This window comes from Hyperolius riggenbachi, chromosome 8, assembly GCF_040937935.1.
Source record: "Hyperolius riggenbachi isolate aHypRig1 chromosome 8, aHypRig1.pri, whole genome shotgun sequence".
NCBI lineage: Eukaryota > Metazoa > Chordata > Amphibia > Anura > Hyperoliidae > Hyperolius > Hyperolius riggenbachi.
Genome location: NC_090653.1, coordinates 168,790,354 through 168,817,544, shown reverse-complemented (window position 1 = coordinate 168,817,544; position 27,191 = coordinate 168,790,354). Strand labels below are relative to the sequence as shown.

Genomic DNA, 27,191 nt, shown 5'->3' with positions numbered 1-27,191 from the left:
ATAGGACAGTGTTTCTCAACATTTTATTGGTATGTACCCCTTTTAAAACCATATACTCACTAAGTACCCCCTAGCATAGTAAACATTATCACAAGTACCCCTTGACAAATATATATTTAATCGTAGTACATTATAATTGGTTTTAAACCATTTCCAAGCTTTTACTATTGCTTTTAATTAGCTAAAATACTAATTTGGTGGTGTTTAAATAAGATTTATCATTTTCTAAAACTCTAAATGTGTTATTTTTGGTTAAGTATATCAAGCCAATTGACTTCAGTGTAAAAATCTATCTGAAATATTGACTTAAATGTAAATGACAAATATCATGGATTACAAGTTATTGTGAAATTACAATTCCTAATTACGGTTATAAGACAAGTTAACTATGAATTGGCTGAAAATTTAGCATTGTAATTTCACATAACTGCAAATTTTGATGCAAATTTTATGATTACCGTATATACTCGCATACAAGCCGAATTTTTGACCCCCAAAAAGGGGGTCAAAAGTTGGGGGGTCGGCTTGTATGCGAGTTTTCCCTGGTGGTCCGTGGTCCGCGGCCCCCGCTACCCCCTCCCCGCTCCCCCCGCCGCCGCTGCTATTACTTGCGGCTATTACCTGCAGCGGCTTCCTCGTCCCCGGCGCTTCCTCTTCCCCGCTCTCATGCCTGTATGAAGAGATCACAGCAGCGCGCCCGGCACTGCTGCTGTGACGATGCAGGGGGCAGGAAAGAGCGGTTCCCCTGGTAACGGCGATACAGATCGCCGCTACAGGGAGCCGCGCTCTTTCCTGCCCCCTGCATCGTCACAGCAGCAGCGCTAAGCGCGCTGCTGTGATCTCTTCATACAGGCATGAGAGCGGGGAAGAGGAAGCGCCGGGGACGAGGAAGCCGCTGCAGGTAATAGCAGCGGGGGGAGCAGGGCACTATACTGGCCACTACCTACCTACACTGGGTACTATACTAGCTATACTGGGGCACTACCTACCTATACTGGGTACTATACTAGCTAAACTGGGCACTATACTAGCTAAACTGGGCACTTTACTAGCTATACTGGGGCACTATACTAGCTATACTGGGGCACTACCTACCTATACTGGGGCACTACCTACCTATACTGGGCACTATACTAGCTATACTGGGAACTATACTAGCTAAACTGGGCACTTTACTAGCTAAACTGGGCACTTTACTAGCTAAACTGGGCACTATATTAGCTATACTGGGGCACTATACTAGCTATACTGGGGCACTATACTGGCTATACTGGGGCACTATACTGGCTATACTGGGTCACTATACTAGCTATACTGGGGCACTATACTAGCTATACTGGGCACTATACTAGCTAAACTGGGCACTATACTAGCTATACTGGGGCACTACCTACCTATACTGGGCACTATACTGGCTAAACTGGGCACTATACTAGCTAAACTGGGCACTATACTAGCTATACTGGGGCACTACCTACCTATACTGGGCACTATACTGGCTAAACTGGGCACTATACTAGCTAAACTGGGCACTATACTAGCTATACTGGGGCACTACCTACCCATACTGGGCACTATACTAGCTATACTGGGACACACTGGGGGGATTACGCGGCCTGCACCAATCCAGCATTTCCTACCCCCGGCTTATATGGGGGTCAATCATTTTTTCCTGTTTTTCATGGAAAAGTTGGGGGGTCGGCTTATATGCGAGTATATACGGTATGTGAAATTTGAACTCATCACTAGTCATTACACCAGCTGCTAGGAGCTTAAAGTAGGATTACATTTCCAAAACTAAATTTAAGTATCTACTCTTAGGTACATTCAAAAGCATTTCCTGTGTATAAAAATGCTTACTTTCAATGCAGACAGCAGTACAAGTTTGTACTGATCTGCTAATTGGAAAATGTAATGATTGGCTGGCCAGGATAAGCTCTTTACCTGGTCTCTTCGCTCTGCTCCCCCTCCCGCCTCTGCTGAATAGATATTTCACTGTCGCAATGGCTGAGTCACCTCAGCAGAGGAGAAGGGAAGCAGTGTGAAGACTACAGGCAGGGAGCGTCTAGCTGTTAATGATTACACTTGCTAATTAGCAGAGCCACACTGGGCATGCTTTCAAATGTTCTTTTATGTACCTAGTAGAAGGTACTCAAATTTGAATTTAGGGAGTTTAATCCTACTTTAAGATAAGTCCACATTCTAGTAATGTCTTGGAGATATTGTTATTGCTCCAGTAAATCTAGTTAATGTTTAGTTAATGCAAAATGATTAGATGGTATGTGTGATGAGAATTTTTTATTTTATACCTTCTATGTTATGTTAAAACATATTTACAAATAAAAAAAGTGCAAAGAAAGTTTAGAGTAATGTTTTCATACGAATTGTGTTCTTAATCTTTTATTAGATGTAATAATATTTTCCTATGAGATACATGTTATCTGTCCCAAGTTACTCTCATTTAAAAGAAAGAAGGAGCTCTTGCAATTACTTCCCTTATATCCCCCGAGGCTGAAGAGAGAACGGTCACTTCACACAGCCGCAGCCAGTCTACTGCAACGCTTTTAGTGTAGAACTGTATTCCCTATAGAGGTTCAGTATGACCTGAGAGGCATCTTTCTAGATGCCACTACCAGTGTGCTGGACTTTTAAATGTACGTCACAGCCTGTGTAGAAGTAAAGGGAAAACTTGTTCTCAAATGAAACTTCCTACCTCCAAGTTTTGACCCCTGCTCTTTGGCTTCAGGTAAAAAATGTGACACACGAAATGGGTAAGGTTTTTATATGGAAAATACACAGATATGACCAATACACTATTTGAGAGTTACAGCTCTTCCCCTTCCTATGACCTACAATTATTTCACAATTAAAGTGTAAACTCTAACACTGTATGTCTAGCTTATATATAGTTAACATAATATTCATGTCTATGTGTTGATAAAATCTATGTGATAGTAATTATTTATAGTTACAAAATACTCAATGAAATGGAATGACTTTGGAAAAGTAAAAAAAAATTCAATTTTAGGCTTTTAGGGCTCATGCACTACTATGGTCACTTACAGTCTAAAAATCCAATAGTTGGCGGACATGGGTGCAAATGAGGCCTCACTCAGAGATAGGCACATGCACATTTGTTCACAATGTAGCATGAGTACTGCATTGGGAGATGCAGAAGAGCAAATGAGTTTAAATGTACATGTACATTTACACACGCATGTGAGAATGAGCTTACTGTACAAACTTGTTTCAAATGTTCAGTTTAAGCATGGGGAGAACCGCTTACCAGTTGCTGTAGGTTTTGAGCTAGTACTGTATGAGTGTGTGTGATACCAGGACCATATTTAGAGGTCTAGTGGTTACTGTAGCACCTCTTCCATAAGGCTTGTAGCCTCTTAACTCCCCTCTTCTAATGAGTGGGCCCATTTAATTAAGAATCTCACAAAAGTGAGGACACCTCTCACATTGTAAATATTTTATTATATATTTTCATAGAACAACTCTGAAAACATAAGACACTGTGTTACAATGTACAGTAGTCAGTGTATAGCTTGTATAACAACGTAAATTTGCTGTCCTATCAAAATAACTCACAGCTTAATAGCATAATTTCGGACCAAGGGCTCTGGCCCCTTTACAGACCAGAGCCTTTTTTTCATTTTGCACTTTCTGATTACTGTGATTGGCTCACAGTGATCAGGGGGTGATGAAAATGGCTCCTGACTGAAGAACAAAACAGAACAGTGCTAGCGGTATACGCTAATGCGTCCTATGCACGGGATCGGGCTGCGTTAAAGCTATGCCGCATCAGGCTTAGGCAGCCACAAGTGCAGCGTAGTTTTAACTACAGCCGGCCCCAAACCGGTTAATGCCTAAACAGCTGGCAACAAAAGCGAGTACACCCCTAAGTGAAGAATGTCAAAATTCTGCCTAATTAGACATTTTTCCTCCCTGGGATCATCTAAATGGTTAGTTTTACAAAGTCTCAGGTGTGAACGGGAAGCAGGTGTGTTAAATGTGGAGTTATCGCTGGAGTTATCGCTCTGATTTGGCCCACAACCACTATGAAGTCAGTCCAGTGATAGAGGGTGGGATTCCGCTCCTCTTCCATCCTCTCCCGCCGTCTTTTCAAACTTACGTGCAACCCACGTACAAGGGAAGAAATTACCTAATCGCACTCTCCAGCGGAGATCTCCATGGCAACGGTGGCATCATACGACCTGCCGTCAGCACTTTCCAGCGTGTCACATGATGTCACTGTTGCAATGAAGAATGCTGCTAAAAAGTGAGATTGGTTGAGTTACACACGCTTTCTCCCTGGAGGGAAGGAGACGGACACCGTTGCTGCGGGCTGCATTCTAGAGGAATGTATCCCAATCAAAGAAAAGTTTGCCCACCCCTGTGTTAGGCAATAAGAGTATTGCCAACCCCATTAAAGAGAATCTGTACTGTGAAAATCTTACATAAATTTACGTACCAGCCTGTTTGTTGTCTTCTCCTAGCCCCCTATGTGACATTTCTGCCGCACCCCACTGCTTTCTTGGCGATAAAATCACAGTTTTACAGTTTTAAGATGGCCGCCAAACAGCAAATACATCATCAGAGCAGGTGCCCGTTTGCAGTGGCTCCTCTCAAGCCTGACTCGACTGCTGGAATGTTACTCCCACTTGTTGTCTTAGCTGCTTGTCTGGGCTCTGCACTGATCGCTCTGCACTCACAGCTGTTCACAAGGTCACAGCTCTGTGAGCCTCACAGACAGGCTGGCTATGAGCAGAGACCTTGCCTGTGACTCATACACACAGCACACAGGAGAGCAGAGTGGGGCGTGCATAACTTCTCCCTATAACAGCAGAGGCAGCACATTCCTCCCTGGTTCGACAAAGAAAAGAAGATTAGATATATTACAGATACAGTGCAACTAGAAAAGGCTGCAATAATCCAGACCACATTAGAACAGGTATAGGAACTTATAGGATAGAGGAAATAAGGCTGAAAATTTTGTTACAGAGTCTCTTTAAAGTGAGTTGCAGGCCGGTGGTCAAGACAATACAGCAACTTAACAGGACAGGTTCCACTAAGAACAGGCCTCTCCATGGTGTATTCACTTTTGTGGGATAATCTACATAAATGTAAGGTCATGCACCTTAGGGCTGGGACCCACTAGTGCATTTCTGGGATCGCCAACAATCATCAGCAATTCCCAAAAACTCTTTACCAATATATTTGAATGGGACTCCATTAGTGCGATTAGGGTTAATTGCAATCACAGGACAGGCAGCATTTTGAGCACGTTTGCTCTCAATGCTAAGTATAGAAGCATGGCAAAATCACTTTGAAAAGCGATTTTGCAGCCATTTGGGGGTCTGAGCGATTACAATTTATTATTATTAACTTTATTATACTCACCAGGTGTCCGGATTCCGTCCTTAGCCTAACCTCCTAAAGAAATTGGTCACAGGCGCTTCACTGATTGGTCCTAGAGAAGCACGGGGATACACACAGAAGCCAGACATCCAGACACTTATTAAGTATAATAAAGGTTATTTAAAAAAGAAACACGGACATGCTAATCGGAAGCACTGTACAGTTTACTGTACAGTGCTATTAGGGCCTGAGCCCACTAATGCAGTTGTGTCCGATTTTCAGCAACACATCAATGTTACAGATGCTGAAAAGCAGACACAACTGCGTTAGTGGGCTCAGGCCCTGAATCGTGCCAAATGCGAGTGCCCTGGGAACTGCTAAACACAGCGATGCAGAGATTTTAAAGCATTGCAGTGATTCCTAGTGGGTCTGAGCACTATAAGTGCCAGTAATAAAGCACCGTATAAGATTAATGACACTCAGCTGGTAACATTGGTCTTGGAGAAGAAATACTGATTGATAACAAGTGAATCAGCGTTGTAAAGTTGGACTCAACACACATGCTGAATGAGTTCTATTTTGCAGCTTTGTTCAAAAGATCCTCCTGATGATTAAACTTAACCCTTTCCTGTCTGTAGCCTATCATTACCTCACTCTAAGTAGTATATAACCTAAAACCTTGGTATCTAACCTTTTTATTCATGCTGCCAGCTGTGCCCACAGTGTATGTGAATAGGCAACTATTTAATTCAGTTCAGCCTCCAGTAATTCTGGTTACTGTACTATCAAGAAAACAATTTTGATTATTTCAGTCAGCGCACCTGTCATTACACTTCTAGATAAGCAACACACAGACCTATAGTTTTATACTTTGACAAGGAGTGGTAATTATCATGAGCACAGTGAGATTCGCAATATCAATAAAGTTTGAACAAGCGCTGGAGTGTGACGTCATCGCTCCGCGACGAGTGGACTAGTTGTTTCCTTGTTATGAACTGGAACCGTCATGCCTAAGGTAGTTTCGCGTTCTGTGGTGTGCTCGGACACCCGGGACCGGGAGGAGTATGATGACGGGGAGAAGCCGCTGCACGTATATTACTGTCTGTGCGGACAGATGGTGCTGGTGTTGGGTAGGTCGCCACATTCTCTCCGTTATCTCTTTGCTCGCCTTCATTGCTGTGCTTCTATTGGAAAGTTATGAATAACGCATTACTGATGGTTACATTAGAAGAACCAGTACAATATGACTTATCTTATGTGAATTGTCTATGGATAGGAGCAATACCCTGTTCTCGTTATCCTGATTTTCAGATCCTATAATACCATAGTGCTTGGTTAGCTTAGCTTAAGATAATTTGTGTGTGTGTGTGTGTGTGTGTGTGTGTGTGTGTCAGTCTAGTTGAGGGTACGCAGCGGAAAAACCTGGTCATGGGCGCTCGCTTCAGCGACACGTGTTCACGCAACTTTACTAAGCTTAATTTGGTTGGTGGTGACGATAATGTTTCCTGCTGTGTCCCCTATTTTTACAAACTCGTCATGGTCGAGTCCATGTTGCTGTGAGCTGTAAGCGCCGTGGATCCCTCAAGTAGACATGCGCCGAAAACTGTAGATCTGTGTGTTGGTTATCTAGAGGTTTAAAACGAATAAAGCCTTGCACAGTAATTGAATTTTAAGTATAAATGTTTAATTTAAAGCAAATCTGTGAGTTTACAAAACAATAAAAATTTAGATACCTACCTCCAGTAAAGGACAGTCTTTGGGTCCTTCAGGGGCTTCTCAGATCCTTCTTGAGCCCCCACAGCAGGTCGCAGGGACACACCACTTCTTCACGGCTGCACTCCTGTCCGTGAGTGAGCGCAGCTGCACTGCACAAGGGCACTGATGGCCTGCTCAGTAGCATAGAGCACAGAGCTGCTTGCACCTGGAGGAAAAAGATGTGCATGAGTGGCTCAGTGCTACTGCACAGACCATCTTGCGCCTGTGCAAACCTATTCGACAAGCCCTTGTTGAATAGATTCAGAGGGTCCCAGTGCTGGAATGGTGGGCTCGATGGGGGATGAGGATAACCTCTGGATTTTCTAAATGCTTTCATCTGCTAAGGTACATATCTAACTTTTGCTGACAAATTGCCTTCAGGTAAATTTTAACTAATTGCAGGCTGAATGTTATTTAATAATTGTTCCATCTGTAATGTGTGTTTTCTCTTGATACAGTGGTTTGCAAAAGTATTCGGCCCCCTTGAAGTTTTCCACATTTTGTCACATTACTGCCACAAACATGAATCAATTCTATTGGAATTCCATGTGAAAGACCAATACAAAGTGGTGTACACATGAGAAGTGGAACCAAAATCATACATGATTCCAAACATTTTTTACAAATAACTGCAAAGTGGGGTGTGCGTAATTATTCAGCCCCCTAAGTGTAGTCAGTTGCCCATAGACATTGTCTGATGAGTGCTGAGGACTAAATAGAGTGCACCTGTGTGTAATCTAATGTCAGTACAAATACAACTGCTATGTGACGGCCTCAGAGGTTGTGTAAGAGAATATTGGGAGCAACAACACTATGAAGTCCAAAGAGCACACCAGACAGGTCAGGGATAAAGTTATTGAGACATTTAAAGCAGGCTTAGGCTACAAATAGATTTCCAAAGCCTTGAACATTCCACAGAGCACTGTTCAAGCGACCATTCAGAAATGGAAGGAGTATGGCACAACTGTAAACCTACCAAGACAAGCCCGTCCACCTAAACTCACAGGCCGAACAAGGAGAGCGCTGATCAGAAATGCAGTCAAGCGGCCCATAGTGACTCTGGACGAGCTGCAGAGATCTACAGCTCAGGTGGGGGAATCTGTCCATAGGGCAACTATTAGTCGTGCACTGCACAAAGTTGGCCTTTATGGAAGAGTGGCAAGAAGAAAGCCATTTGTTAACAGAAAAGCATAAGAAGTCCCGTTTGCCACAAGCCATGTGGGGGACACAGCAAACATGTGGAAGAAGGTGCTCTTGTCAGATGAGACCAAAATGGAACTTTTTGGCCAAAATGCAAAACTCTACGTGTGGCGGAAAAGTAACACTGCACATCACTCTGAACACACCATCCCCACTGTCAAATATGGTGGTGGCAGCATCATGCTCTGAAGGTGCTTCTCTTCAGCAGGGACAGGAAAGCTGGTCAGAGTTGATGGGAAGATGGATGGAGCCAAATACAGGGCAATCTTGGAAGAAAACCTTTTGGAGTCTGCAAAAGACTTGAGACTGGGGCGGAGGTTCACCTTCCAACAGGACCCTAAACATAAAGCCAGGGCAACAATGGAATGGTTTAAAACAAAACATATCCATGTGTTAGAATGGCCCAGTCAAAGTCCAGATCTAAATCCAATCGAGAATCTGTGGCAAGATCTGAAAACTGCTGTTCACAAACGCTGTCCATCTAATCTGACTGAGCTGGAGCTGTTTTGCAAAGAAGAATGGGCAAGGATTTCAGTCTCTAGATGTGCAAAGCAGGTAGAGACATACCCTAAAAGACTGGCAGCTGTAATTGCAGCAAAAGGTGGTTTTACAAAGTATTGACTAAGGGGGCTGAATAATTACGCACACCCCACTTTGCAGTTATTTATTTGTAAAAAAAAAAATGTTTGGAATCATATATGCTTTTCGTTCAACTTCTCACAGGTACACCACTTTGTATTGGTCTTTCACATGGAATTCCAATATAATTGGTTCATGTTTGTGGCAGTAATATGACAAAATGTAGAAAACTTCAAGGGGGCCGAATATTTTTGCAAACCACTGTATAGTAAAAACAGTGAAGGTTGCATAGCCACTTGAGGTGGAGACTGGTAACTGGATCATGGCCGGGAAATGGATTAATACGGATTTGTAATGAATGCCAAGTGGATGATAGCAGAGCTGGAGGAGAGCCATAGACCAGATCTGTCCAGTAGTCTGGGAAACTCCACTCTCATTGAAAATGTCCTAAAATATCTGGGCTCCACAAGGTTATTTTAAAATCTAATATTTAAAATCGTATTTCTATATTTTTGTTAAAAAAAAATAGCTGTGATGAAGCAAACATTGCACTTCTTTGCAACCCAAGATTCTGTACTCTTTGTAGAGTACAGACATTTTGCTGCAAGAGTAATTGGCTGCACTGATTAGAAGCTTGCTGATCTATCTCTACACCTTTACTAATCCATTGACTTGGGGTAAACTTAAGGTGCCCATACACTGAGCCGATTACCGGCCGATCGATTTCAATCGATCTGACATGCTGGAAAATCTAGATCGAGATGTGTGTTGAGATTGCTTATCATTTTGCGTTGGGCCTAATGGAAATCTGATGGCAAAAAAAAATGCCATCAGATCGATTTTCAATAGATTTCATACTGAAATCTATTGGAAATCTGTTCCTAGTAAAAAATGTTCATAAACACATCAGATAGATCAGAAATCTATCTGTTGCTAATCGAACGAGTGTATGGCCCCTTTAGATACTTCTATAGCCTAGTCTCTCTAATGCTGGGAATACACGGCTCGATTTTTGCTCCTGATCGTTTTCCACGCTCGATTCTGCGGGCGATTCTCTTACCTTTTTTGCTTGTTTTTCTTATCTTTTTTACCATTGTCTCCCGTTCAGAATTAAGTGTGGAAACGATCGGGCGGGAGATCAGACGTGTTGAAAATTATCAATCAAGCCATCTAAATGGCTCAAAATCGAGCCGTGGATTCCCAGCATTAAGGTGGCCATACACTATAGATTTGCAGCAGATTCGACCACCAGATAGATTTCTGTCAGATGCCTGTCAAGTCCATTCTAACAGGAATCTATCTGATGTGTGCCACAGACTAGGAACAGATTTCCAATATATTTCAGAATTAAATCTATTGGTAATCTATTTAAAATCGATCTAAATGCATTACTGGACCATTAGATCCAATGCAACGCTATGGGTCATTGATCTGCTGCCAGCAGCAGACCGACCTAGATTTTCCATCCTGTCAGATCAAATAGATCGAAATCGTCTGCAAATCGATCAAATGGGGAATTTGATGGAATCGATTTCTGATCGATTGATGGCTGAAATCGACCAGTGTATGGGCCCCTTTAGGCCCTTTTTCACACTTCTGCTGGCCATCAAGGGCCTTTTGACTGCAATAGATTTTTTTCCACCATGCAAATCAGGCATTTAGCACATTTTCAGCAACATTATTTGAGATTTTGTTGATTTAAGAAAAGTTTCTTTCTATTGATCTTGTTAACCACTTAAGCCCAACTGGACGAGATTTCTCGTCCAGTTGGGCTGCGCGCACTCCCGCAGGTCGCGTGCGTGCCCGCGGCCCCCCCACCCCCCCCCCCCCGTGCGCGCCCCCGCTGCTGGCCATTAGCCCACCGATCAGTGAAAGGGATTATAAATCCCTTTCGCTGATCGGACCCCCCCGGAGAAAAGCCGACAGCGTCTCTTCAGACGCTGCGGCTTTTCTGAGCTCTGGTCTCCTTTCTTCTGCCTGGGAGCGAGATCGATCGCTCCCAGGACTTTTTGATTCTGGCCATCTTGTGGCCAAATAGCAAATTACACCTACAAAAAAAAAAGTTTTAAGAATTAACCTATAAATATATTAAAAAAACCCTGTTTACCTCCCACACCAAAAAATACCCACATACAAGTTTAAATAAAAAAAATAATAAAAAAAATTACAATAAAAAAAAAAAAAAAAACATAAATAGTTACCTAAGTGTCTGAACTTTTTAAATATTCATGTCAAAGGAGTATATCAATATGATTTAATAAATTATGGGCTTCTAAACAGTGATGGACGCAAAACGGAAAAAATGCACCTTTATTTCCAAATAAAATATTGTCGCCATACATTGTGATAGGGACATAATTTTAACGGTGAAATACCCGGGGCATATGGGCAAATACAATACGTGAGTTTTAATTATGGAGGCATGTATTATTTTAAAACTATAATGGCTGAAAACAGAGAAATAATGAATTTTTTCAATTTTTTTCTTATACTTCCTGTTAAAATGCATTTACAGTAAAGTGGCTCTTAGCAAAATATACCACCCACAGAAAGCCTAATTGGTGGCGGAAAAAACAAGATATAGATCAATTAATTGTGATGAGTAGTGATAAAGTTATTGGCAAATGAATGGGGGGTGAAAGTTGCTCGGATGTAAAAAAAATTTCAACCCTTCGGGCTTAAGTGGTTAAAGGACAACTATTGTGAAAATCGTAAAAATCTAAATACATGTAAACAAATTCAAATAAGTACATAAATTACTTTTCTCCTATGCTGCTGTCACTTACAGTAGGGAGTAGAAATCTGACAGAACCAACAGGTTTTGGAGTAGCCCATGTTCTAATGGGGATTCTCAGGGTTTTCTTTATTTTCTAAAGCACTTAGCAAATAGCGGTTAATTCGTCCAATTGTCAAAAACAAAAGTGTGAAGCCAGTAGGGAGGCTGCCAGCATCTTTAAATAAATCCTTTTCAGGCAGTGTATAAAAAAAATAAAGGCCATGCTGAGAATCTCTCATGAAGAGATGGACTAGCCCAAAACCTGTCGGTTCTGTCAGATTTTTACTACCTACTGAAAGTGACAGCAGCATAGGAGAAAAGTAATTTATGGCTCATTTTACTCTGGAAGAAAAGCACTTGCAAATGTATAAACACTTGTGATCGTGTGTGAAACCTGATACCTAGGCTTTTCATAAGTTGTGTTTTTTTTTTTTTGTTTTTTTTTTTTTTTTGTTTTTTGCTTTGCTTTCAACAAAAAATTCTTTCCTGATACCTCCACGTCTCCATACTTCCTGGGTTAGCTCCTCCCCTCTAACCCCTATAGGACTCGTGTAAAACTATAAATAAAGGTCATGACCCCCTACCCCTCATTCTCTTTCTCTTTTTTGTCCTCACACTATGGGATCCGTGGATTGGTATAGTTACTTCTGTATATGTATATATTATTTTATGTTATCTATAATTTCTACTCATATCTTTATTCTTAGCTCATTGAGCGCCTTACCTAGAAAAGCCAGGTTTTTTTCATATTACCTATATATGTTCTTTTTTCCTGGACTTAGGGTAAAGTTTATGGCTGCTAAATGCGCCGCATATAGACACCCTAGGATCCGTGCGGCATCATAACAGGCTAAATGCTTGCAGGGGGATTCACTGTGTGCTCCTTTTGGGGCGCGCTTTGCCTACCTGTGGGCTCTTTTTCGTTGTCTGCCTGTGGATAGTTTCATTGCGGAACGGTGCCTTGCAATGGCGGCGGCGGCTTCCGGACAGGCTCACGCAGCGTCCGGAAGTAAGCTCTACGCATGCGCATGTCCTCGCCGTCATTGAAACTCGGAGGAGTCTGACGGCGGATATCTTTGTTGTGGGCACGCGTGCCCTTCCTTGCGTACGTACGTGGTGTACGCTCAGGGGCGCCCTATTTAAGTCAGTCTGCTCGCTTCCTCACAGCGTGAGGAGGTGTGGGACTGATTATCGTGAAATAGCTACAGCTGAATTAGTAAGTTGTAAAACTTTTTACATGATGTTTTATGGCATATGCTTATTCTCGCTGAATGCAATGATTGATTGAGGTCATGTCTTTCCCCACAGTGAATCCTGCCGCAAATACTGATCCAGGTCCATCCGGGTAAGGTTTTCTTGTTCTTACAGGGACCTTTCAAGAAAAAGAAAAAGGGTAATATTTAGTGGCAATTAAATTATTGCTTATATTTTATAGAGCACAAAATGTGGAAAAAAGAGATTCAAGATCTAATAAACTAAGGGCTGGTTCAGACGGACGTTTGGAGGCGTCGCGTTCATTGGCGTTGCGTTCGTGATGCGTTCAGGCTTTCAGCAGCGTTCGCATTGCGTTCGGATGCGGTCACGTTTTTTCTTCCCCTAGGGGGACATTACCCGTCGCGGTTAACCGCCCCTGGAAGCAACATGTAGCTTCCAGGGGCTCCTTGAACGCCAGTGAAAATCGGAACCAGAACGCCGCGTTTGTGCAAACGCGCGTAAAAGCTTGGTACAAACGCTCCCATTCACTTGAATGGGAGCGTTTAACGCCAAGCCCCGAACGCTGGCAGTAAACTCTCTGCAAGCGTCCGTCTGAACCAGCCCTAAGGTCTACTGTCCAGCAAGTAGATAATGTTGTACCTGCCTCGTCCGGGTAAGAAAAATAAATGAATATAAACATATAATTTTTTATATACTATACCCCACGAGCTCAAAATTAAAAGCAATTAAATATTGCTTATGTCTTATAGAACAAGTAGTGCAAGAGGATCTGAAGCAAGATCAAGGTCAAAGTCAAAGACAAAGAAACATAAGTCAAAGAAGAATCACAGATCTTCTAGGTCTAGATCAAGATCAAGGTCATGCTCCAGAAGAAGGAGGCATTCATCTAGATCAAGCTATCGTTATCACAGTTACAGATATAGATCTCCGTCCCCTGCTCATAGACATTTACCAGAAAAAAAATCAGTGTTGGGCATGCCCAAATCCGGCAATGCCGGACAAGACAGTATGTGAAACATGCTTTGGTCAGCTTGCTAAGACGCAAGAAAACAAAGAGGAAAATATATCTGATATCATTAGGAAAGTGGTAAGAGTAGAAGTGATGGCACATTCATCAACTTCTCAGCGGGCGGAAGAAGATCAAGATATAATGGAGTCAGACAGGGGGGAAGAGGATGACGCACCCTGTTTGTTTGACTTTAAACTAACAAGCCCTTTTATCACAGCTATAAAGGAGGCACTAGAATGGTCAGATCCTCCAGGAGAGGAAGAACAAAACAAGGAATACTATTCCCAATTATCGAAGAAATTGAATACTTTCCCGATAATGAAGGAAATAAAAAAACATAATTTTGGAAGAATGGAAAAAAGTAGAAAGCAAGGTCTCAGTTCATAATCGTTTTGCAAAGCTATACCCTATGAAAGATGAGGAGGTACCGTTTCTGCTAAATTCACCAACAATAGATGCTTCCCTGTCGAGGCTAGTAAAGCATGTCACATTGCCTAAAGAGGATTCAGCAATCTTTAAGGATGTGCTTGAAAGAAGAATAGATAATGACTTGAAAAAAATCATATATAGGAGCCGGTGCTACATGCAAACCAGCTATTGCGCTTACCTCTGTGGCAAAAGCTCTGAAGATATGGACATTTAATATAGAACAGGCAGTTAGAGAAGATGCAGATAAATCTGAAATATTATCGGCTATGGAAGATCCTGAAGATCACGGCTGATTTTGTTGGGGAGGCATCAATGGACATTCTCAGGTCTCTTTCCAGAATTATGTTAAATTCAGTTACCGCTAAGCGAGCAATGTGGTTAAAATCATGGAAGGCAGACTTGGGCTCTAAACAGAATTGGGTGAAGATACCGTATGATGGCGTATCCCTATTTGGAAGCGAAATGGATAAGGCGATTTCGCGAGTGACGGGAGGAAAATCGGGACTCATTCCTCAAGACAGGCCACAGAGGAGAAGTTTTCCAGCTAACAGAAAGCAGAATACTCGCTTTAAAGATGCAAGAACATATAGACCAGGGAAACAGTTTAGAGGCAACTGGAAGAGTTCGCAAGCTTCCCTGGCAAGGTCGCTCAAATCCAATATAGCGACTCCTGGTCAAAGCAAGCAGTCTTTTTGAAGTTACGCTCACCCTAACATCCAGAGGGGGATCACGTTTGATGGTCTTCAAGGATGTCTGGGTGGAAAGAGTAAAGGACCAATGGGTGATTTCAACAGGACACAAGTGGAGATTTCGTTGGACTCCCAAAGACAGATTCATTTACACCCAACTTTCAAGGAATCACGAAAAAAGCAAGCACATTAAGAGACCTTGGCTTCAATTCATCAAGCATTACCGCATTCGGTAATGCTGAAAACAGCTGAGTTAACGGAGCACTTAAGAAAATGCTAATTCATCAAAGCTGTTACCGAATGAGAAGCTGAAAACACAGAGCAATGAGATAAATTACCGACTTGTGCTCAACACATGTCAGCAAATGTCAGTAAATGTTAATTCATCAAGGTTACCACATTCGCTAGCACATTCGGTGTTTATCTCCAGCTCTCCCCTGTCGTTACAGGCTTCGAAAGCCTTCTGTGTGAATGTTTTCATGATTAGCAGGAGCAGGCAGCCAATAGAAACAGCCCCTGTTCTCCTGCAAGTGCCGCTGATAGGTGCTGATAGGTCACAGGCTTCTCCACACAAGCTTCCAGACCTCCCAGGCAGTGAGCAGAGATAACGGGACAAAAGATATCCCCAGATGTCCTTCGGTGGTTTAACCCTTTGAGTCCCTGTTTGAATATACAAAGATGCATGTGGTGAAATCACCAATCATGACATTTGTAAAGTCTCCAGGAAGTTTATCTACGTTGTGGCAAATAAGTAAAATGTTAAGAAACACTGATGGACAGATTCAGAGCAGCAGAGGCAGTATAAGTAACAGTAAATATAACACACGTTTACATGTAAAGGGATGTCTGGATGCCTTCTATTGTTATCAGCTTGTAACAACACAGAGACATTCCAAGCTGCTCTGCACCACTCTGCCGTTATCTAACAGCCTTTGATGAACTGAAGCCGTAGTACTTCGGTAACTTAACGAACCTCTACCACACATGGGAAAATATTGATGAATTAGCACAGTGAAGTGTAAAATACCGAATGCGGTATTTTAAGGACTGGGATTTTGTTATCGAACACCCTTTGATGAATTGAAGCCCATGTGAGTTTATTGCGGGAACAAAACGCAGTATGTACAGTACCCCCAATGGAAGAGGGAAAAGGTGTTCACTCCCGACTATTTCTTGTAGAGAAAAAAAGCGGAGGATATCGGCCTGTAATAGACTTGAAGTACCTCAACAAATCAATATCAATACCAAAATTCAAGATGGAATCTCTCCAATCAATCATTCTGGTAATCATGCCCAAGGATTGGATGCTGTCCATCGATCTTCAGGACGCATACCTGCACATACCTATACAACACAAGCTACAAAGATACCTGAGATTTTGTATAGACAATACACATCTTCAATTCAATTCGCTGCCCTTCGGACTCTCCACAGCACCTCGGACTTTTACGAAGGTATTAGTATCTGCAATAGCGGAGTTGAGACTCAAAGGCATCAGAATACACCATTATCTGGACGATATCTTAATACTCGCAGATTCGGAACAGAAGCTTATCCAGCACAGAGACTTTACCATCAATTTTCTAGAGGATTTGGGTTGGATCATCAACCGGAAAAAAAGCCAGATGACTCCAACCAGGAGACTGACTTATCTAGGAGCAACATTCGACACACTGAACAATACAGTTTTTCTTCCACAGGAGAAAGTACAGAGTGTCCAGAAATTGATGTATTGGACGATGTGCCGTCTCAATGTTTCTGCAAGACAATGTCTCCAGATATTAGGTGTAATGTCATCAGTAATTCCGATGGTGAGATGGTCCAGGTGGCACATGAGGATTTTCCAGTTGAATTTCCTAAGTCAATGGAATCGGTCCTCAATGAACCAGACGATCAAGTTATCGATGTCTTGCAGGATTTCCCTCCTATGGTGGACCAACCAGAACAATTTAAAGCAGGGCTTCTCACTTATTCCCCACGAATGGAGCATAATTACTTCGGATGCGAGCCAGGAGGGTTGGGGAGCCCATTGTCTCCATCATTGGGCACAGGGTCAGTGGCCGGAGGTTCAGAAGAAAGTCGTCTCCAATATACTAGAACTCAGGGCGGCATTTCAGGCGACAAAAGCGTTTGCTCATATTGTAAGGAATACAGCCCTATGCTTACGGATGGACAATCGGGCAGCAGTGGCATACGTCCAAAAACAGGGTGGCACCAGGAGCTTATCATTGATGAGGGAGCTTACTCCATTGATGATCTGGGCGGAAGAGAATCTGAAGGCGATCAGAGCAGTTTACCTTCCAGGGAAATCGAATCTGCAAGCAGACTTCCTATCGCGGAATATGATCAAGAACAACGAGTGGAAATTGAGCTCAGTAATCTTAAGGCAGATAGTGCTCTTATGGGGACTTCCTCAAATAGACCTTTTTGCATCAGATCACAACAATCAGTTACCAACTTTTCTCTCCAGACATTGGGTTCCAGGAACGAGCGAAGTGGATGCTTTGACATTTCTATGGAAAGCATCCCTGGTATATGCTTTCCCTCCGGTTCCCTTGCTACTGAGATTCCTGAGGAGACTGATGATAGAACAAGTGGATGCAATAGTGGTTGCCCCATACTGGCCCAAGAGGCCGTGGTTCCCACTGCTAGTCAAGATGTCCCTTTGCCCTCCCCTGAGGCTGCAGGTGACACAAGACATATTGACGCAGAACGGAATGAGCCATCAGAATCCGGAGATATTGTCTCTAGCGGCATGGAGATTGAGAGGCAGATTCTAATCGAAGCAGGATTCTCTCAAGCGGTAGTAAGCACCTTACTACAGGCAAGGAAAGTGTCAACAAATAAATCATACCATAGGATATGGAAAAATTTCATCGACTTTTCATCACTGAAGGGAATTGATTTCCTGTCTCCTTCTATTCCACATATTTTGGATTTTCTTCAATCAGGGGTAGACCTCGGCTTAAGTGTCAGTACCATAAGGGGTCAGATTTCGGCCATATCAAGCCTGATAGGGAGAAGATTATCATCTGAGAGACTGATCCAGTTATTTTGCCAAGCTTTAATGAAAATCAGACCTCCCATTAAGAAGATACTTCCTTCATGGGATCTGCCGCTGGTGTTGGAGTATCTATCGGGAGCTCCATTCGAGCCTATCGAGTCCTGCTCTATTTGGAACTTAACCCTAAAGGCGACATTTTTGATAGCAATATCATCTGGTAGAAGAGTCTCAGAGATTCAAGCCTTGGGAGTAAATGATCCATATATTACCTTTTTCCCAGACAGGGTAGTTTTAAGGCCAGTAATCAGTTTTCTACCAAAGGTGGTTACAACTAAGCATCTGAACCAGGAATGGACTTTGCCGGCTTTTCCGGACTCAGAAGAGGGATCATCTTGTAGATATTTGGACATTGCTAGGATTCTGAGGGCCTATATTAGCACTACAGAATCTTTTAGAGACTCGGATCATCTGTTCATTTGTCCTACAGGTCCCAGAAAAGGCAAGGAGGTTTCAGCAAGAACTATAGCTACTTGGGTAGTTAGACTAATAAAGTCAGCCTACAGAAATAGAGGTTCAGATGAAATACCCTCGACTTCAGCCCATTCAACTAGGAGTGTATCAGCTTCATGGGCAGCCTTATCCGGTGTTTCGCTCACAACAATATGTAAAGCAGCAAACTGGTCTTCCTCAAACACGTTTATCAGACATTACAGAATAGATCCTTCTGTGTTGACTTCTGTTAATTTTGGAAGAAAGGTGTTGGCATCTGTTGATAAATAATTATCTACCTTTTTATATAAATATTTTGCATTATACCCACCCGTCTGGTTTATTGTGTACTAGTTAGATCCCAGGAAGTATGGAGACGTGGAAGTATCAGGAAAGCCGGAAAATTTGTACTTCTGTAATTTTCCTTTCCTGATACTACTCCACGTCGACATACGACCCTCCCTTATTTTTGTGGTGTCTGAGTACTATATACAAGAATGAGGGGTAGGGGGTCATGACCTTTATTTATAGTTTTACACGGGTCCTAAGGGGTTAGAGGGGAGGAGCTAACCCAGGAAGTATGTCGACGTGGAGTAGTATCAGGAAAGGAAAATTACAGAGATAAGTACAAATTTTCCGGCTTTGAAGTCTCATATGCAAAGAACAGCACTGGCTGTGTGACATTGAAGCACAGACTCCCCTTTGCTAATGATTTGTTCCAATGCACCTACAACCTACATACAACCAATTACAGCTTTTGCCTCTGATATTTAACATGAAAATAGGAAAATGCTTACACAGTTAAATAGTTTGGTTAAATAGTTATTTGGGTTGAAAAAAGACTTACGTCCATCAAGTTCAACCAGAAAATAAAGTACAACACCAGCCTGCACCCTCACATATCCCTGTTGATCCAGAGGAAGGCGAAAAACCCTTACAAGGCATGGTCTAATTGGCCCCAAAATAGCGTTCCTTTAAACATTCCGCCATTAAACAGAAAATACACGAGCCTCATTTCTATGTTAGTAATCTCCTATTTACCAATTGTAAAATGCAATTAATCTCATCGGGTTTGCTTTAATGCAGAACCGCTGCCTATTGAAAGCAATAGGCAAAAAAAAATTATGTCTGCTGCAGTTTTATGCTGCACAAATCCAGACCTCTATAGCGATTTGATTGCAGACTCTCAAAAGTTAGGGTGCCATGTCCGATACAAAAACAGACGTGGCTGCCCATTGGAAATGTGTCCTTAGAGATATTACCTGTGTGTGAACATTAGAAAGTGAAAATAAATTATCTTCTGTTTGTTTTGCTATATGAACATTTTCAAATTCATTACATTTTTCTGTAATTCATCATATTGAATAAGCATACAGCCTGAATGATTTGGTTTTATTGGTTATGGCCACCTTTGAAGCACACCTGAACTGAAATTAAAAAGACCCATGATGTTTCCATAATTAGGGCTATTTCCAGCCCCCAATAATCTTCGTGGCCCATCAGTTTTGTTGGCCTTCCCTCTGTCTTGCAGCTTTCTTTCCCCCCCCCCCCCCCCCAATAAATCATGCGGCTGGGCTCAGTAGCGGCTATGGTTTATACTCTATCTTGTCTGTGTGCCTCCTCGATTGCACTACTGAGTGACTGTATATGGCTGCTGTGGCCAGGAGCATTCTGCAGCCACCTTTATGTGAGAATCTAGTGTGTGTGATGTGGCATTGTATATGGCAGTCCCAATAAGTTGCCAAGAGATCCGGCATGCCAGATCATCTATCCTCACTGCAGCCTGACACTTGTTTTCTTCCTTGCTTTACCTCCTCCATCAAGTGCCTTCCACCCCCTCCATAGTAACAGAACGCATTGCTAACCAGTAGATTAGCTACATGTCTGTACAGCCTCAGCCACGAGCTGTCGCCCAAGGGGTCATATAACCATCCCTACCAGGCGACAGTAATCTGAAGTGTGTACCCAGATTTACTGTTGGCCATAGCACCAATAAGTCAGCCAGGAGAGGAGAGCAGATTATACACTAGAAATGCTATAGAAAATACCTATTCTGATAGGTGAGATAATGGAGGAAGTGGTAAATTAGCTACAGTAGCCCTACTGTATGGGTCTTTATATATTTCATTAGCTTGGCTTGGGAGATATTACAGTTTCACATTTTTTTATGGCCTATATTTGCTTTGCAGTGTGACAAAACATTTACACCACTCGGTTCCTTGTTTCGTAGCCCAGATTTAAACCATTAGGTCATCTGAAGACAACAGCATTTTACTGTTCCACCTTAGCAAAAATGTTTTCTGCGGCAGAAAGCTGTTTCCTTAATTGCTTCTACAGGGATGTCGCTGATTGAGGTGTCTTGGGTCATATTAAGCCGGATAATAGTAATCTCAGCTACTTTCATCTCCCTTTCCCCTGGATGAACCATCTTTTAATATCTTATGATGATGTGATTAAAGAAGAAATTGCTGAAAGTCTGTAACAAGGTTAAATTAGATTCTCTCAGACTCACTTGGAGTCACAGAGGGCTTTTCAGTGGCTTATGGATTAGTAGTCTCATCTAGTTTATACACACCTTTATTTATAACACCTGCTTTCTCCTTAAGTTTGTTTTCAGGTTCCACATTTATAGTCCTATCAAGAAAAAGGTACTTATCCGTTAGCCGGGCGTATCCGGCAGGTGGCGCTGTTGATGCTAATTCCAATCATAATTACTTCACGTAAACCTGTGAATGTAAACGCCGGATGCGCCCGGCTTAAACAGATCAAGCCGCCGGCTTGCTTCGTGTCTCGCTCTCCTCCCCCTCTTGCCCTCTCTCCTATAGAACACTGGGGAGGGGACATGCGTGTCCCCCCAGAGTCGTTCGTCGCAATGCCGCGACGAACGACTCTGGGGGGACACGCATGTCCCCTCCCCAAGGCTCATACGAGAGAGGGCAAGAGGGGGAGGAGAGCGAGACACTCACGAAGCAAGCCGGCGGCTTGATCTGTTAAGCCGGGCGCATCCGGCGTTTACATTCACAGGTTTACGTGAAGTAATTATGATTGGAATTAACATCAACAGCGCCACCTGCCGGATGCGCCCGGCTAACGGATAAGTACCGAAAAAAATGTGGAGACTACCATTGCTGCTAAAAAAAAAAAAAAAAAAAAAATACCATTGACCTCCTAATAATCCTCGTTGCTTGGCAGCTACACCGAATGCCTAACTGGAGTTCTTTGGGTCACTTACCTGAATAAAGTCAATGAAGTCAGATCACCTGATCAGCAAAATGGGTTTTAAAGGGAACCTAAACTGAGAAGGATGTGGATTTTCCCCTCTAAAATAATACCAGTTGCCTTACTCTCCTGCTGATCCTGTTTCTCTGAGGGTGCGTTTCCACAAGTGCGGTGGGAAATCGCCGCGGACGAATTTGCATGCAGGAGCGAAATCGCATGCAGTTGTATGCGAATTTTACCGCGAATTCGCTTACGATTTCGCATGGATGACGCTGTGTGCGAATTTAACCATGTCAGTGCCTGTGTGCTTTTTCATTGATTCCATGCGAAATCGTATGCGAATTCGCATGAAAATTCGCATGAAAAAACACCATGCGAATTCCCTATTAAACACATTGTATGCGAATCGCATGCATGTGTGCGGTGTCTGAATTCGGATGGCTCTGCTGAGCAGATTTTTCCTGCACAAGAAAACGCTCCGTTTTCCTGACAAGTGGACACAGGCTCATTCACTTTTATTGGTTATGCGAATTTGCATGCGGGGAATGCATGCGAATTCGCGTTAGTGGAAACGCACCCTAATACTTTCAGCCACAGCCCTTCAACAAGCATGAAGATCAGGTGCTCTGATTGAATTAGCTGCATGCTTGTTTCAGGTGTGTGATTCAGCCACTGCTGAACCAAGGAGATAAGCAGGACTGACAAGCAACTGGTATTGTTTAAAAGGAAACCTCCATATACCTCTCAGTTAAGGTTACGTTTAAGAACACAAAGCCAGAAAATTGTGATCACATTTGATATTTATATACTAAAGGCATTCTGTGGGGCCTCATTTGCTTCCTTACTTGCATTTGAAGCCAAGTATTACTGCAGGTTCACTATCATTACAAATTCAGGAAGTGCTAAGAATGGCCATTAAATAAATGCCTACTATCTTTTTTAGTTGTAGGGGGAAAAAATCTGCTGCTTGGAATCAGTGCAATCAAATCTTCGCCTCAGTCACTCAGATGAAATCCTTAAATTGGTTAACAGTCTAAAGGTGGCCATTAACAATACCATCCTGTGTCCTATCGATAATTTCTATTCACTGCGGTAATCGATTGAAAACTATTTGGTTGTGCCCATCAACAGCTGAATTCGCCCCTACCCGATCAGATCGATGACATTAATTAGCTCCGATATCTGATCTACATGCTTGTTCAGGGTCTACGGCTTAAAGTATTAGAGGCCGACGATCATCAAGACAGAAAGGCAGTGTGCATATTTTAAAGGATACCCGCAGTGACATGTGACATGATGAGATAGACATGTGTATGTACAGTGCCGAGCACACAAATAACTATGCTGTGTTCCTTTTTTTCTTTCTCTGCCTGAAAGAGTTAAATATCAGGTATGTAAGTGGCTGACTCAGTCCTGACTCAGGACAGGAAGTGATTACAGTGTGACCCTTACTGATAAGAAATTCCAACTATAAAACACTTTCCTAGCAGAAAATGGCTTCTGAGAGCAGGGATGAGGTAAAAAGGGGAATTCCTTATCAGTGAGGGTCACACTGTAGGCACTTCCTGTCTGAGTCAGGACTGAGTCAGCCACTTACATACCTCATATTTAAATCTTTCAGGCAGAGAAAGGAAAAAAAAGGAACACAGCCTAGTTATTTGTGTGCTAGGCACTGTACATACACATGTCTGTCTCATCATGTCACATGTCAGTTCGGGTATCCTTTAAAAGGACATAAACATGTCAAACTCCATATCGCTTTCACCTCTGTTTTCTTTTTAAAAAAACATCTCTAGATCCCACCGCACTCGCCAACTACCTGCTTTATCGGTTCCAGTGAAGCCTTTGCTCTAACCACTCCACTGAAACAGCTTTTACTAAAGTGGCTAATGATCTTCTTACAGCTAAATCTAAAGGCCATTATTCTATACTCCTCTTTCTTGATATGTCATCAGTGTTTGATACTGTTGACCACACCTTACTACTACAGATACTTTAATATGTAGGCTTAAAGGGCCTCACTCTTCACCTTGGATATCTTCCAATCTCTCTGGAAGGTCTCTCACTCAGATCAGATCTCTTCTTTACATCCTTTGTCTGTGGGGGTACCTCCAGGCTCTGTCCTAGGCCCCTTTCTCTTTTTAATCTACTTGTATGGTCTTGGCAACTTAATCAACTCATTTGTGATTCAATACCACTTATATGCAGATAGTACACAACCGTACCTCTCGGCCCCAGACCTTAACTCCCTCCTCACATGTTGCTGACTGCTTGTTTGTTCCAGGGCTGTGGAGTCAGAGTTGGAGTCGGGGCAATTTTGGGCACCCGAAGTCGGAGTTGGAGTCATTGATTTCATAAACTTAGGAGTCGGAGTAGGGTGATTTTTTTTTATTTATTTATTTATTTTTTGTTCAAATTCCACAGCCCTGTTAAGTATTCGACTAAGGAGTTGGAGTCGGGGCCATTTTGGGTACTCGGAGTCGTGGTTTCATAAACGAAGGAGTTGAAGTCGGAAGATTTTTGCACCGACTCCACAGCCCTGGTTTGTTCTCTATCTATAAGCTTTATATGAGCAAACAGAACTAATCATTTTTCCACCGCCTTTGTCCACCTCTCTTCTGGATTAACCTGAAAACCTGAACTGAAAATTAAAAGTCAAAATAAACATATAGAAGTCATACTTACCTCCCGCGTAGTCTACTCATCAATCTTTCTCCTCTCCTGCGTCCTGTTTGTCCACTGTGGTCAATGGAATTCTCCAACCTCCATTTTGGAAATGGCCATTACCCCATAACCGCTTTCTGGTCAGCACACTGTTAAACTGTTACATCGCCCACTTGAGCCATAGGGAAACATGGACATTACCTGGCACATCAGTTGTCCTCTCAGCTGTAACTGACATCAACTGATATATAACAGACAGCAACTGATATACACTCACCTACAGGATTATTAGGAACACCATACTAATGCGGTGTTTGACCTCCTTTTGCCTTCAGAACTGCCTTCATTCTGCGTGGCATTGATTCAACAATGTGCTGAAAGCATTCTTTAGAAATATTGGCCCATATTGATAGGATAGCATCTTGCAGTTGATGGAGATTTGTGGAATGCACATCCAGGGCACGAAGCTCCCGTTCCATCACATCCCAAAGATGCTCTATTGGGCTGAGATCTGGTGACTGTGGGCGCCATTGTAGTATAGTGAACTCCTTGTCATGTTCAAGAAACATTTGAAATGATTCGAGCTTTGTGACATGGTGCATTATCCTGCTGGAAGTAGCCATCAGAGGATGGGTACATGGTGCAGTGTTCTCCCCAGAATTTTTTTCCAGCCGGGTGGCATGAAAAAGTAGCCGGGTGGGGTGCGACCGGGGGGGGGGGGGGGGGGGTATGCTTACAGCATAGGACATCCCTGCACCCCCTATCACTTCCCATGCATTAGTACACCTCCTATCACGTCCCATGCGTCCCTGTATCCCATACCACATCCCATCCAGTACTGCAACCCCTATCATGTCCCATGCACCCCTGACAACTCAAACAATACTGGGTCCTATTTCCTTATAACAGGTTATTGCACTTTCAAACATTTCATACACTACTGCAACACTAACACATTCCACATATTACTGCACGTCAGTATGCCCCTATACAGCACCCACCACACTCCACATATTACTGCACTGATCTTCAAACTTCATAGCTTATTAGTGTTTACATCCCAGCAATCTCCTTACATTACAGAGCATACATTACTGCACATATATTACAGCACATCACAATACATTACTGCACATACATTACATTACTGCACATGCATTACAGCACATCACAATACATTACTGCACATACATTACAGAGCATACATTACTGCACAATACATTACATTACTGCACATACATTACTGCACAATACATTACTGCACATACATTGCAGCCCATGCATTACTACAACCACAGTGTTCTCCCCAGGCTCTTTTAGCCGGGTGCTGCACCCGGCTAGTTTTGGTGACCACCCGGCTGTCCACCGGCTCACCTCCTATGCTGTAAGCATAATTGCTCATAGAAGCACCGGCCTTGCATTTTCTCCTTTCGCCCCATCCGGCTACTTTTTCACGCCACCTGGCTACTATTTCATGCCACCCAGCTGGGAAAAAATTCTGGGGAGAACACTGAACCATTATATTTATAATTACAAAACCATTCTATACCACTATGATTATTACACCCTACAGTATAGGGCATCCCTCTGCCCTGATCATGTGTGCTTGCACTCTTACAACACCTCCCCTTAGCCAATGCCCCCCCCCCCCTCACTCCATTGGCAGCCATGTAGTAGCACCCGTCCCCCGACCACCAGCACTCCTTTCTGCCGGTCACCGGGCTCCGTGCACGCCAGGATGTTGTAGATGAAGTTATCCATCTAGTGGGGCCTCTGTTGGAACATGGTGCCCGCCGAGTCACTCAGACCTCCAGATCAGCGACAGCCGGCAAGGATATGAGAGAGGGGAGCGATTTGCGGTAACGCGCCATAGGTAACGCGCCATAGACTTCAAATACAGGAAGTGACGTCACTTTGTGGCGTTACCACAAATCGCTCTCCTCTCTCATATCCTTGCCGGCTGCCGCTGATCTGCAGGTCTGAGTGACTCTATGGGCAGGCAGCGCTGCGGGAACTCGGGGCAGCTATGCAAAGGAGATCCGCTCTGTGAGAGCGTACAGTAGCGCACATCGGCACACGGACGGCAAAGCAGAAGGACTGTGTGAAAATTCGGGACTTAACCTCTTGAGGACTGCAGGGCTAACGCCCCCCCCCCCCCCCCAGTTACCAGGCCATTTTTGGTAAAATTGGCCACTGCAGCTTTAAGGCCAAGCTGCAGGGCCGCACAACACAGCACAGAAGTGATTTCCCCCCCCCCCCCCTTTTCTCCCCACCAACAGAGCTCTCTGTTGGTGGGGTCTGATCGCTCCCCCCATGTTTATTTTTTTAATAATGTTATTGTTACAGTTTTTTTTTTTTTTTTTAAAAGCAGGGTCTTTAAAACCCTTCCCTCCCTCCCCACAGCCAGCCAATTACGGCGATCGGCTGTCATAGGCTTCTGCCTATGAGAGCCGATCGCTCTCGTGTCACACGGCTGTCCCCAGTGCAGCGCTGCTGCTGATCGCAGCGTTGCGCAGTGTAAATAGACAGCAATCACACCGTCTAACAGTCTCCTGAGTGGCAATAGCCGCTCTTAGACTGAGGAGGGGGCGGAGCTCCGCCCTCCGAGCATGAGATTTGCGCGCGATCTCATGCAAATTACAGCCCCAGGACTTTATGCCAATTGGCGTTAGGCGGTCCTGGGGCTGCCGCCGCGGCCACGCCCATCGGCGACGCGGTCGGAAACTGGTTAATTAGTCCTGGGGAGAACACTGTGGTGGTCACGAAGGGATGAACATGTTCAGAAACAATGCTCAGGTA

The 27,191-nt window shown here is 43.3% G+C and overlaps 1 protein-coding gene across 1 annotated transcript in view; it reads left to right on the top strand.

Moving 5' to 3' along the window:
* Positions 1–6,310: 6,310 nt before the first annotated feature.
* STEEP1 (STING1 ER exit protein 1) overlaps positions 6,311–27,191 on the top strand; it is a 58,746-nt gene continuing 37,865 nt past the window's right edge. Inside the window, exon 1 of the mRNA XM_068247655.1 lies at positions 6,311–6,494. Coding sequence (XP_068103756.1) covers positions 6,371–6,494 — 124 coding nt within the window. The 5' untranslated portion in view covers positions 6,311–6,370. The remainder of the gene's footprint in view (positions 6,495–27,191) is intronic.